This window comes from Motacilla alba, chromosome 18, assembly GCF_015832195.1.
Source record: "Motacilla alba alba isolate MOTALB_02 chromosome 18, Motacilla_alba_V1.0_pri, whole genome shotgun sequence".
Taxonomy (NCBI): Eukaryota; Metazoa; Chordata; class Aves; order Passeriformes; family Motacillidae; genus Motacilla; species Motacilla alba.
Window position 1 is genome coordinate 1,496,484 of NC_052033.1, and position 13,283 is coordinate 1,509,766.

The window sequence follows — 13,283 nt, forward strand, 5'->3', positions numbered from 1 at the left end:
GAAAATAAAATCTGTGTTATTTTATGCCAGATGTACAGGACACAGAAAAGTAAACATGAGATAATGGGACAAGTCAAATGGTTTGGTATTTAAAGGAAAGACAACCCAGGGCAATGACTGTATCATATTTAATGGTCAAATCATAGTCTCTAACACCATTACATTATTCTGTTACAGTTTTTTCACGCACTGTAAAACAGCCTACAGTTACTGTATTTAAAAAATCCTAATTAAAAAGAGGAACACTCTGTGACAGCAGAAATAACCCAAGGGAACAAGGAAAGGCTGTTTAAACTGCCAAGTGCTATCGATCCATCTCAGCTCATCTCGCCCTGCATTTAACCCTTTGTTTACAGCAAAAGCAGGGATCCAGAGCTGGCACAGTGCACACTCCCCGATCGCTCCAGTTTACAAACTCCTGGCAGCACAGAGCAAACTCTGACCCAGCTCCTGAGGGGCTTGCTCCTATTGGAAACCATCCCTAAAGCAGGAGGGTTTTTCAGGATAAAAGCAAGCAGCTGGAGAGGCTTGGGCAGCACCTCCCAGCTGTGGCACATCCACAGGAGCCCCCCGGATGCTCCATGGAGCTGCATCCATGGATCCCCCCAAAGCAGCAGCACAACCCCACACCATACCCAGACACCCAGAGGCCTCTTGAGCTGCTCCCAGGTGGTGGCAGGGTGGAAAGAGAGGATCCCTCTGGGCCTCCCAAGCCCTGAAGGAGGTCAGAGGTTTGCGTCTGTGCGTTGGGAAAGTGGAGGAGGGTGGGATGAGTGGCTCCAGCGTGGGTTTCCCCTTGGAGCAATCAATCCACCTACGGTGAAACCAAACAGCAAAGACCCAGATCTGCTGTGTTTACTCTGGCAAAACTCCTCGCTGCAAACTGTGGGAGTTTAGCCTGAATAAATGAGATTTAGGGCGCAGACGTGGGCCCACGTGGGAGATCTCTTCCTGCAGAGATGAAGGTTCCTTCCCTGCCTTGTCCTGCCAGGATGTGACCGTGCACGGGCTGTGGCACAGCTCTGCCTTTCTCATTCCATCAGGAGCTCCTGGGACCACGTTCTGCCCCTGTGCACAGAGCAGCCTGCTCTGTGTCACCGCTGACATCTCGTGCAAGGGCTGAGCTCTGCAGGGGCCGCTGGCGCCAGCCAAACAAAGAGGGTTTGGAGCTCAGGAGGCAGGGAATGAATTCCCATCCGGACAGAAGTCTGGGCAGCATTCCCACCAGCCAGGAAAGGCCAAGATTTCAGCTGAAGATTTCATTCTGGAAGCCCCACTGTTCCTTTTCCCACTGCTCGCAGCAGTTTAGGAGTAACCTCATGCAGGGGAGGAGGAGGAAGAGGAAGAATTTGCAGACAGATCCCAGCAAGCCCCTTCCCAAACTGACTCACCAGCCTTGCCCCAGGGAAGGGGTGGCTGCATTCAGACCTTTCATCCACTAAAATATCCTAATTTTCAAGGCACTGGCAGCTCTTTCTGCACCAGCAGAAACTGGCAGCGATGGCAAAGGAGTCACAGTAAAGGTTTCTTTGAGCCTCAGCATGTAAACGTGGCTTTAACTTCAAACCTCCCAGCTTTGTGCCTGCCTTTTCTTCACATTCACATTTTCCCCTTGGCTCCACTTGAATATAGCACTATGATTTCCAGCTTATCCTTTGGGAAAAAAAAAAAATCTCATATATTTAGCTGAATGGGCTGTTTATTATTCCTGCAGGTTGTTGCATCATCCCTGACTCACTCATGCCAGTGAAGAACCTGACCCTCTGTATTTTCTCTCCAGGTGTACATTACACAGCACCACGGTTCTGTAAAGCAAGCTTTGGGAGGTAGGTAGCAAAATGACCCCAGAAAAAATAAACTTGTGGAAAGGCACGCTGTGCTGAGACAGGGGCTGCTCTGTGCCTCCCTCACAGGCAGTATTTCTGTGTTTTCCTTCTGAAAAAACTCCCTTAGGACATGTGAACTGGCAGTTTTGTTTCTCATCCTCGAGTTTCCACCTTTCCTGAAGGGAACAGTGTTCCCTCTCGCCTGAGAGTAGTTTTTGTTAATTGTTACTTATTCCCAGAGTCCAAAGGGTCATTTAGTGGCTGACTGATGCTGCACCTTTACTGAGGCACTCACAGCTGTCCTAGAACACTAAACCAGACCATTTATCTCTGAGCCATATTCACAGCACCTCTGTCACTAAAAATTTCTAAGCTAAGGGGCAGATTTTCAGCTCAAGTGTGCCCAGGGTTCTTGAAGAGCTGGTCGTTTAACAGTACTAAAATCCCCCAGAACAGTAGTGCCATCAAAAACATGGGGGAAAATTTGGCTGTAAAGCCTTGCTGAGAATTGCTAAGAATTCCAAAGAATCTGTTTACTTAAAGCACATCCTCAAAACTTGGTTTGTGCTCCTCCCTTCCCCAGCTCCAGGTGGGAACAGTGGTGCTGCTTCTCGGCAGGAGGTTTCTCCCTTTCCCGTCCGGGCAGAGATCCTTGTTTCACATTTGCAGCACTAATGGGTGGGCAGCCCTGCAAGGAGAGGTGCTGCACTGCCCCAGCATCACCCCAGCACCCAGCCAGGCTCCTCCACATCCCTCTCCCTGCAGCGCCATCTCGCCCATGCCAGGGCACAGAGGTGATGGGAAGTGACCACGTCTGCCTTGGGGGTGCACCTGGTCTACACAGGGCTTGCTCCATCAAAGGCACTTCGTGAGGAGCATGCAGAGGGTGTCAATGAGGCAGCACTTAAAAAAGCATCAGCAACAGAGCCTGAGATAAGGCACAAAGCATCTGCACAAGTCACTGGGGCAGAGCGAGCAGAGGTGAAGCAGAGGGACTGGGCAGGTGGCCAAGGCACAGCTCCAAATCCATGTGGCACTTCTGAGCAGCACACTTTACCAAGAAAGGCTGTCGCAGTCCCTGATGTCCACAAAGGGAAGCTGAGGGGCAGGGAGCAGCACGGGGACTGGCCCAAGCTCACTCAGGGGCAGAGCTGGCACTCGGATCCAGCCCCGTCCTGGCCCCCAGCCCTGCCCATCAGAGCCTCCATCCAACCCTGGGTCCCCAACAGTGCAGAGAGGAGGGAGGGCTGCCACAGAGACAGACAGAGCTACCAAGGAGAGGTGGCAATAACCTGAATAACCTGCAGGAGAGACTTCTGTGGGTCTGTGCGTGCCCCTCTCCCCGGGCAGTCACCGGCGCTTCAGCACCGACACACAATCCCTCTTCAGCGGCCCGATCTGCAGGTGGGCATCCACGCTCTCCAGGAAGAAGGCTGGCTTCAGCTTGCACGAGAAAAGAGAGGCAAACTGGCGGTTGATCTTGTTCTGGAACGGGTCAACTTTCCCCTTGGCATAAGGGGAGACCTTGAGCTGCTGCAGGCAGGTCATTTTGGAGTCCTTGACTCCGTAGAAGGTTAAAGCCTTCTCCGAATACTCCAGGAAGACGCCGATGGTGTGGAAGAAGGGCTGCTGGATGGCGCACTCAAAGCCCCCAAACCAGGCCACGTAGTTCTGGCCGTTCCACTGCAGGCAGCAGGACCTGTCGTTCCTGCCCAGGCGGCCGTGGTTGTAGGCTTCCCGCGGGTCGAAGTCCTCGGCGATGACCCCGATGCTGACCCAGCCGTCGATCAGCTCCACCTCCCAGTAGTAGTTGCCCCTGTTCATGAGGTTCAAACCCAGCACCTGCTCGCAGTTGATGAAGCGGGTGGGGCTCTCTGGGTAGGGGATGGGGCACAGCACCCGTTTGGCCCCCTTGGTGCCGAACAGCTGGATGAATTTGTCAGCTGTGTCACTGTCCAGGTCGATGATGAAGGCAACTGTGTGGGGCAAGAGGGAGAAGTGAGCATGCGGAGGGAAATGCAAGAAAATCCTCCCTGCCCCAGCCTTTGATGATGAACATGATCCTTTCTGACCTTTCCCATCACTCTGTCCCCTTGCTTTTAAGTCCCATGGCAAATTTCAGCCAATGAGGATGAAAGGCTGAAAGAGCTGATACTCCCATAAGCAGGATGAATACAGGTAACTGGGCAGAGGAGAGGGCTGAGGGGCTGCTTGATGAGCTCAACCATGACCCCAAGAAGAGAGGACAGCCAGGAATGCCATAGGTACAAACAGGCAGCCCCCAGCAAGTGTGGCCATGGGCCATGTGAGAGCCACTGACAGATCCCAAACAGAGGGGATGCCCAAAGAAGTTCTTCCAGGGAACAGCTCTGGGCATGGATCACATCAACTGCATGGCAGTCTGAACCATGGCATGTCCCAGTCTGACAGCAGAAGAGCTCACCCTCCTTGAGCCCAGGTTTTGCTGCTCTGTGCCACTGAGGCAGATCTTGTCCCCTAAGGACACATCAGCAGGTGACCCCATATCCCCTGTAAGGCTGGGGACACACAGGTGGGGTGTGGGAGCTCAAGCCCAGACTGGCACCCTCCAGCCTCAGCCTCTCCTGCCCCACTCTGCTCCACCACTGCGTGATCCCTGTCATTCTGCTGCTGCTGACAACCCTCACCAGCCCAGGGTCCTGCAGCAAACAAGGCAGACAAATACAACACACAAACTCTGATCTAATTTAAAGAGGATCCAATTTTCCAAGGGCTGGAAAGCAGCAGGAATTACACAGGACGCCTGCAGTGCCCCTGGGGCAGCTGGGCCAGCGGAACCACAGACAAGGGAAAAAAACCATCAGCTAACCAGGCTCTGACTGTTGTCAGGAAAGCCAGGAGGCCTCCCTGTTAGCCAAGCAGAATTTCCTCTGCTGGTGGCAGCGCTCCCACAGCCGCTGGATCAGCGCCGGGCAGGCGGGAAGGAGAGAGGAAAGGGAAGATGGGCCTTAGCAACTACCCAAAGCAGAAGTTCCCCACCAAAATAAATAAAATACCACCTAAACCCATGAAGAAGAAGGTGAAGAAGGACTAGTCACTGCCTTAAAACCTCCATCTTAGCTTTATATACACTACTATATTCTAAAACCTTAAACTCTAAGTTTTCTATTACGTGATGTTGCACACTTCTATTCAAACTACACACCCATAATCCCAGTTCTATTATTTAATTTTGGAAGCCTTTCTCCACAGCCTCAGGTGAAATGTAGTGTTCTCTTGAGGGAACTGTATGCCTTTCAGCACAGAAAGCCCAAAACTCTCAGTATCCTGGGTTCCCACACCCCACTTACATTTCAGGAAATAATCACGGCTCTCCAGGCAGGCAGGGTTGTTTGACTTGTCTGGAAATCGGGATTCGGCCAGCGCTGCAGAGACAGGGACAGAAGGGTTTCCATCAGCAAAGGAACCAAACCACCACCAACGGGGCTACTGGAGCATTGTCCCCGGCCCTGATGGCACCCAGCTGCCACAGCCCCAGCCAGCATCCCCAGTCCCCCTGCACATCCCCAGTGGTTCCCACACAGGAAAGGACAGACGCCACTTTTGTCACTCCAGGCAGGTGGGCAGCAGGGCAAAGAACCAGCTGCAGTTCCCATGGGCATCCCAGAAAATGAGAAAGGAGAGAGCTCAGGTTAAATGAGAGAGCATGGGAGAGAGCTGCCACATCAGCTCTCTAACCCTGGCATGTTTGGGAGCCCACAGTCTGCCCCGTGAGGAGGTCTGTCTGTCCTGAGAAGAAGAGTCCCCTTTCACAGGAGGCCACTTTGGCCACTTGCCCCCTGCCACAGGGCCCTGCCTAACTCCCAGGCTGTTTGTTGCCTCTCCAGTCTCCGTGGAAAAATTCACAAAACCTCAAAGAGGCGTAAGCCCAGACAGGGATTGTGCAACGTGCAGGGAACCCGTGCTGAGCAGCTTCCAGGGCTGGAAGGACAGGGGCCAGCGCTCACAGGGGCCATGCAGCCACCTCCCAGCCATGCAGGGAAGAGAGAAAGGGACGGGGAACCATCCAGGCAGAGGGGCTGGGTGAACACAAACCTTCCTCCATCTCCTGGCAATTCAATCCATCAGTTCCTTTCCCCTGCAAGTGGTTCCACTGGTTTTTGCAGGCAGTGGACAGCACATCCTTCATGGCACCCACAGCTTGGGTGCATTTGGTGAAGTTCAGCTCTTTCTGGAAGCTCAAAGGTGGAGAGAGGTTTTCTTCCATGGCTGCTTTCAAGGCCTGAAATTCCTGAGCCAAAAAAGACGGAGTTTCAGGAGGTTTCAAACAAGCCAAAGTTGTCTCTTGTTCCAGGACCCCACCCGGCCCTGGAGGATTTGGGATCTGGCAGCTCTCAGGACTTGGCCCAAGGACAGCATAAGGGAGGAGAGCTCTTTCCCAGCCACGTGTTCCTGGCACCTTCTCTTCACTGCCTTTCTAACACGGACTCAGACCATGCCCACCTGGCATGGAGCAGCATCTCCTCTCTAAAATGTCTCCTCTTGCTGGGCTGTCAGGGAGGGGGGAGGATGCTGCAGGAGGCAGTGGGGCACCCCAAACTCTTGCTCTCCCCCACACCCAGGTACCCGCTCTGGGCAGCACATCAGCCTGTCCTGAGTCACAGACAGGACAGGGGTGGGGGTGGCTGCCTGGTCCCCCTGGGAGAGGGGAGAGGACTGTGCCAGCAGGAGTGAGACTCAGCAGCCTGCACATCCCAGGGTTCTGGGCCCCAGTTCCATGGGAAATAGGACAAAAGCCCAAAATACAACATTGTCAGCTCCTTCTTGCCCCATCTCACCTGGAGGAAGTAGATGGTGTCGGTGCTGGGGACGTTCTCCAGGCTTTGCTTGCACTGTGCCAGCTTGGCTCGTCTCTGCTCCTTCCAGCGGAGATCAGCCTCGGCCTCCCCCAGCATGGAGCGCTCCCCGTCCTCGATGAATCCCATCACCTCCTTCTGGAAGGCTGCCAGCACCTCAGAGGCCTCTGCAAAGAGCTTCTCGACCCTTTCCCTCTCCTTTGTGGCAGCACCCTGCGTGCAGGGAGAGACGGGTCAGGACCCACAGGTGAGGGTGCAGGAGGGCCACGCTTGTGCCCTGCCCAGCACCCAGTTCTCAGCTCCCTGGAATCCCCTGACACTCCACCATCTCCTTCACCCAAGAACTCAGATCACTTCACACTGCAGCTCTCAAGGGACCTGGCTGGGCACTGGCACTGACTGCTGCACCACACTTGGTGTCCCAAGCAGGAAAGTGTTTGCACAAGGGCCAAAGGGGACACCCCGCCATGAGCCTGGGGAGAGAAGGTGCAAGAGCCAGAGGACACCCTGGCATGGCCCTTGCCCTGTTCCTTCTTCCATTTAAAAACTGAAGCAACCAGAGATGCCATGAGTGTTAGCAGAGATGAGGAGAAAGAATCCTCAGGGATCTCTGCCACTCTCTGCCATCATTTCATGGTGCTCCTGTGAGCACCCCATGCACCCCAAAATCTCACAGCCCCTTCTCCTCCACCCCCAGCCCAGCAGAGCTGTACTAACAGAGCAAAGGCATTGCAGAGTCACCTTAATGAGCTCCACCATCTTCTTGGCCTGGGTGATGGTGACTGCCAGCTCCTGCAGCTCATTCTCCACATCGCTGAGGAATTTGGCTTGTTGGGCCTGCAGACATGAAGGACAAACACTGAGCTTTACCCCCAGTCCCAGTGGGAGCCACAGGGCATTCAGCCTCTCCCTAAGCTTGATCCACAGACCCTCTCTGACCATGACCTCGCTACCAGGCTTGGGGTGAAGAATGCAAGGAGAATCATGAGTTCTTTTCCTGTTTTCCTTCCCTGGAACATCCAACCTGCAAACATCCCTTCTCACTCAGCTGGAAAATGAAAGGGTCATGTCCAGCTCCACATTCCCCACCCTGGTCCCAGCGGAAACCAAACAAAATAGGAATCTGAAAGCAAATCCATCAGGCAGTGTTTGCAGCTAAGAGTGCTCTTAGCCAGTACCCAGGGCTGGGAAAAATCCACCTGGGTTTAGTTCAGAAGCTGAAAGGCAAGCTTCGAGCACTCTGACACTCAGCAGAGTCCCCTGGAGGTTTCTGTTTAGGAGCAAAGCAAACCAGCTCCGGAGCACGGGCTGCAAAGGAAGCACCTTCCGAACACGGCGTTTCCTGAGACGCTATTGTTGGCTCAGCCATTGCCCATCACGAGGACGGGTCCCTCGGGAGCCAGGAGGGCACTCCCCAGCCAGACAGCTCCCTGCTGATGCTGAGCCCCCTGGCCCTGCTGCCTGCAGTGCTTGTTCCCGGGAGCAGCTACAGGTGCTTTCCCCGTGCATCCATCCATCCCAGCCCGCAGCGCGAGGGCGGTGGCCGAGGGCAGGCACAGAGGTCCTGCCGGCGACATTTAGCAGCGCCTGCTGAGGTCTGACAGCTCCTCGGGGCGGGGATTACACACACTTTCTATTTTAAGGCACCTCATGACTAACAACGCCGACGAAAGGGTTTTCCCGCAATCCTAGCAGCCCATCAGGAGAGGGAGCTGGCTTGGGGCTGCTGCTTGGGGCTGGGCTCCTCCTTGCAGAAGGCAAACTCTCCCAAGGTCTCCAAATGCCTCATGGCCGTGCGAGATGCCGCCACACCGAGAGCCTCACGGGTTCCCATCTGCCTGCAGCCCCACAGAGGCCCCACACGTTCAAGGCAGCAGCGCCCAGGAAGGCAGCACCAATTTGGGACCGGAGCCCCGGCTCCTGGGAAGGCTCGTGGGTGTGAATTTAGGAGGTGACTCAGTCACATCTGGGAATGGGAGTGATGGAAAAACCCCAGCTGCCAAAACGGCAGGATACGAAAGGCTGGGGGAGCGGGAGCGGCGGCCGGGCCGGCTGCCAGCGCGGGCGAAAAACCGCCTTGACGGAGCTGTGGGAACGAGACGGGGAGGGCGGGTGCCCCAGGACCGCGGGGGTGGCCGCTGTGGGGTGTCCCGGGCAGCCTCGTCCCAGCCCTACACCCACGGTACTGCCAGTTCGGCTCCGCAGCGGGAAGACTCGCCACGGGATGCCCGGCAGCGGCTCTGCCCCGATTCCCGTCCTCGTCTGCCCACGCTGTCCCCATCCCAGGGGTTCCCTGATGGCGCAGCACCCTGTCCATATGTTGGGGTGGAATTCCCCGAGGAGTGAGAGTACAGCAACTCCCCACCACACGGCATCCCACCAGGGCTGCACCTGCACACACCCCACCGGGGGACTGGGCTCTCCGTGGGCACGTGGGTGCAGGATGAACCCCTCCGAGGGATGGGGCGCCTCACAGCACCCACGACACCCGCACACCAGGGTCCCACCCGCGTGGGGAGCTCCGCGCCCCTCCCACCCCACGCACCTGCTTGTGCTCTCGCTCCTGCTCGAGGGGCACCACGTCGTGAGCGCGATGCTCGTGGGCGCGGCAGCGGGAGCAGACGCAGCTCTGCTCGGTGCGGCAGAAGCCGTCCAGGGGCTGCAGGTGGCGGGGGCACAGCCCCTCCTCCAGCCGGCGCAGCGGGGCCACCAGCCGGTGTGCGCGGAAAGCCGGGGCGCGCCGGTGCGGCTCCAGGTGCGCCCCGCAGAAGGACGCCAGGCACACCAGGCACGACCGCTCGGCCGCCACGCGGGACCCCGGCGGGCACACATCGCACAGCACCACCGCTCCTTCCTCCCCCGCAGCATCCTCCTCCTCGGCTCCCGGCGCCATCGGGGACGCGGCGGCCGGGGACGTCGGGGACGCGGCGGCCGAGGACGTCGGGGACGAGCCGCCGGTGGCGGCCGCCAGCAGCGGCAGGAGCTCGCACAGGGCGCGGTTCTTGCAGAGGCGCAGGGCCGCGGGGACGGGCTCCTGGCACAGCGGGCAGCGGGCGGCCCCGCCCGCCCCGCCGCCGTCGGGGGGGCCTGGCTGCTGGCGGAGCGCCTGCAAGCAGCCCTGGCAGAAGTTGTGTCCGCACGGCACCGTCACCGGGTCCCGCAGCACGTCCAGGCAGATGGGGCAGCCGAGGGGACCCTCGGGCAGCCCCGGAGCCGCCAGCGCCAGCCGCAACGCCGCGGCGGAGGACGACGGGGCGCTCCCGGGCGCAGCATCCATCCCTGAACGCCCCGACCGGCCCCGGCCCCGGTCCCAGCCCCGGCGGAGGCGGGCGGCAGCCGCGCCCCGCCCGCCCGCTCCGCCTCCCCGCGACCGCAGCCGGGGCTCCGCTCCCCGCGGTGCCGGCGGGGGTGCTGTGTCCCCGCGGCGCTGACCCACAGCATCGAGCCCGGCACCTGGTCCCAGGCACCCGCCGCCCTGGAAAGGGCCTCACCCCAAATGGGATCTGCTCCCATCTGGTCCCTCTCCCTGGCATGGGCTGCCCTCAGGGAGATCAGCCCCGGGGAGATGTCACCCTGCCGAGGATGTGCTGTCCCCCACCCAGGGTCCGCCACCTCCTAAAGGATCTGCCCCACCGGGATCTGGGCCCTCCCCAGCGTTCTATTGCTCCCAAGGGAAGCTGCTGACCTTCCCCGAATTCATTCAGGGAAGCTGTTGCCAGCCTATTCCAGTCCCTCTCCCAAGGGCCTGCTGCTCTCCTTGAGCATTCCTTCCCCCTCTAGGACCTGCTGCTACTCCACTGCTCCCCAGGTGCTCCCCACCCTGGGCCACATGGAAGGTCCTGAGCCCCCCCAGTGCATAGGTGCAGGTGCTTTCCTGGAAGCCCTCGTGTCCATGGACCTATGTGGGGTTTCACCCCCAGATTGTGGTGACCCCAAAAGATGGAGAAGTCTCTCTTCTAACTTGTGCCTTCGAAGAAAGACTCAGTAGTCTTCTGTTGTCTGTTCTCAAGGTAGTTTATTGTTAGTTATCTAAAAGATTCTTCTCCTGAGCTGCTGTGGCCCGTTCAGCAGCTCAGACAAAGGCACACTGCCCTCCCAGGGGCTGGTGCTATCTTTTATATCATATATTACGTACTACATGTTTATGCTTTTTCCCCAATACCTACTATCTATATTGAATGGTGACTTTCTACTCTAAACCAATCTGTGAGTGCCAACATCACCAAAGACATGGAGGCTGGGAAGGAGAAAGAAAGAGGACAGGGCACACCCAGATCCCTCCATCTTAGAACTCCTTACCCCCATGTACAAAACTTGGACCCCTGCGTACAAGGCTTAAAACCCCTCTGTATAGCACTTAAAAATCTTTTCTTTTACTTCGTGATTATCTTTACTATGCTATCTAAACTTGTGTGTGTGTGGCTTGTAATTCTTCATACAGAGTTAGTAATTTGCTCCATGGGCTAAGATCAAAACCCCACGTGTGTCTTTGGCTGCATGCCAGGGTCTCAGAGCCCCCTGCCAGCAGCTCTAGCCATCCAGGACACCCAGAGGGATGTTCTGGATTCCGACAGACCTACACCTACAGCCCCCTCCACAGCCAAAAAGGGCTGCAGTGCCCAGGTCCTGGCTCAGCCACTGTCCCCTTTTCCTCTGGGGTCTGGCAGGAACTGGCAGGCACCGGAGGGCTGGGAGGCCCCGAAGTGCTTTTAGAGTGAAGATATGCCTCATGAGATCTCTGGACCCCTTCTGTGCAGGATACACAGACAATTTTTTGACTTGGATAAGTTCCCAGGTGCATGCTGGCCCAAGGCCTCACCCAAGGACAGGGCTGCAAGGAGCAGGGAGGTGTTGAGTGAAGCAGGAAACACAAGACAAATCATATCTGTTCTTGAAGAAGAGGATTGAACCTTTTAAGCTTTTTGTCCCCGAAGGAAAAAATGATGTGATTCATTCCCCAGGCATTCACATCCCCAGCACTTTTGAACCCAGTGCCCAGTTTCACCCTGTTAATCCTCACCAGCACTCCCACAGGAGCGGGAGGAGACATTGGACCTGCAGTCTTGCTCTTGGAAAAACATCAATGAAAACTTTAGATTTTCTTCTGTGCCATTTAAATCAATCTCTCTGGCCATTTCAATCGGCATCTGATGGAGGGACTCTGGAGCCGTGTTTGTTCTCCTTTCTGCAAGGGGCCCCGCAGAGGACTACAAACACTGCCTCCATCTTTAAACAAAAAAGGGGGACCTGTGGATGCCATGGGACAGAGAGAGAGAAACGGCAAGCGTTTCTCACAGCGGCTTGTGAGAGTCTTCAGAGAGTTGTAAGAATGTGATCAATTGTTAAGTATAAACAATCTGCAGGTGGTGTTTTTCTACTTCGTCTTTCTGTTCTTCTCAAGGACGGTGTATGAGGAAGGTGTTTTTGTCAGCTAGCCAAATAGAATGTATGGTATCACTCTATAAAAACCGCGCGGTTCTCTTGAATAAAGCCTTCTCTGCTCTTTCTCCAACACTGCCTCTCGCCTGTTCCTGTGTCATTCCCGGAGCAAGAGTGACATCTGGTGACCTGACGTGTGTGCTGCTCCGATCGGCCTTCGCGGAGTGCGGCGGACCCCCGGGACCCCCGCCGGACCCCACCGGGGCGCGGGGCCGGCGCCGCTTGCCCGCGCTCGGACACCTTTCGTTTCCCCGGAGAGGTACCGGCCTTTCCCCGCGCCCTTCGCCTTGGGCTCGGCCCGGGGGCTGCCCTGGTGACCGGGACCTGCGGGCGGGGACGGACTCCCCAGAACGTGGACGGTCCGTGAATTGCTGGGGCTGGATGCCGGTGTTTCCGTGATGGGGGATCGACAAGAGGAGGAGAACTGGGTTTTTAATGTGTGGAGGCACCTCCTTCGCTTTAGGGGGTTCTCGGTATCCGACGCCTCGTTGTTCAACCTGCTTGTGTGGGCCGGGACTCATGAGTCCCCTATGGGCATGGCTGCTGAAGGAGGTCCAGAGGGCTGTTTCTGCCCACAGGTTCACCAAATAGATCCTTCCATTGATGTCACTGTTTTCGTTACTGATCCAGATTTTCATCCTATGGGTATCACTGGCCAGTGGAGTGACAAGAGGTCTGATCCCTTGCATGTTTTGGAGTGGGTCTTTTTGCCCCACCAGCCAAAGAAGACAGTGCCTTCATTGTTCAAGCTGATTGTTTGTTTGATAATCAAATGCCCTCAGCAGTGTTTGCAGTTGATGGCTGCCGATCCAGCGGGGATCATTCTTCCTGTGGAGCGGGAGGATTTTGAATGGAGCCTTGCCATTAGCGCTCCTTTGCAGAGTGCGCTGGAAAACTTTTCTGGGCAGATTGCTTATCGTATGCCCAGTCACGAGCTGCGGCGGCTGGCAGACAGCAGGTTTGCCGTCATGGCCAAAGTGCAGCCGGGTGCCGGTGCAAGGGCCCGCTGTCTTCACTGATGGCTCTGGGAAACGGGGAAGGCCCATATGACCTTGTCACTTGTGGTCGTGGGTATGCACGTGTCCCCACAGATACTGCAGTGCAGTGGGTACCTGCAAAGTGTGTCCACCCTGACTTGCAACATCAAAACCCGAATGTGGCCAACAGGCAACCTTTGAATGAT

General features: G+C 56.6%; 1 protein-coding gene across 1 annotated transcript; it reads right to left on the reverse strand.

Annotated features, from left to right (window-relative positions):
* Positions 1–109: 109 nt before the first annotated feature.
* Positions 110–9,969, reverse strand: TRIM47 (tripartite motif containing 47). Its single transcript, XM_038157440.1, has 6 exons — positions 9,207–9,969; positions 7,403–7,498; positions 6,644–6,874; positions 5,901–6,096; positions 5,156–5,230; positions 110–3,802 (listed from the first exon to the last, which is right to left on the reverse strand). The coding sequence occupies exons 1-6, from the start codon at positions 9,936–9,938 to the stop codon at positions 3,177–3,179; spliced, it is 1,956 nt and encodes a 651-aa protein (XP_038013368.1). The 5' UTR covers positions 9,939–9,969; the 3' UTR covers positions 110–3,176.
* Positions 9,970–13,283: the final 3,314 nt, after the last annotated feature.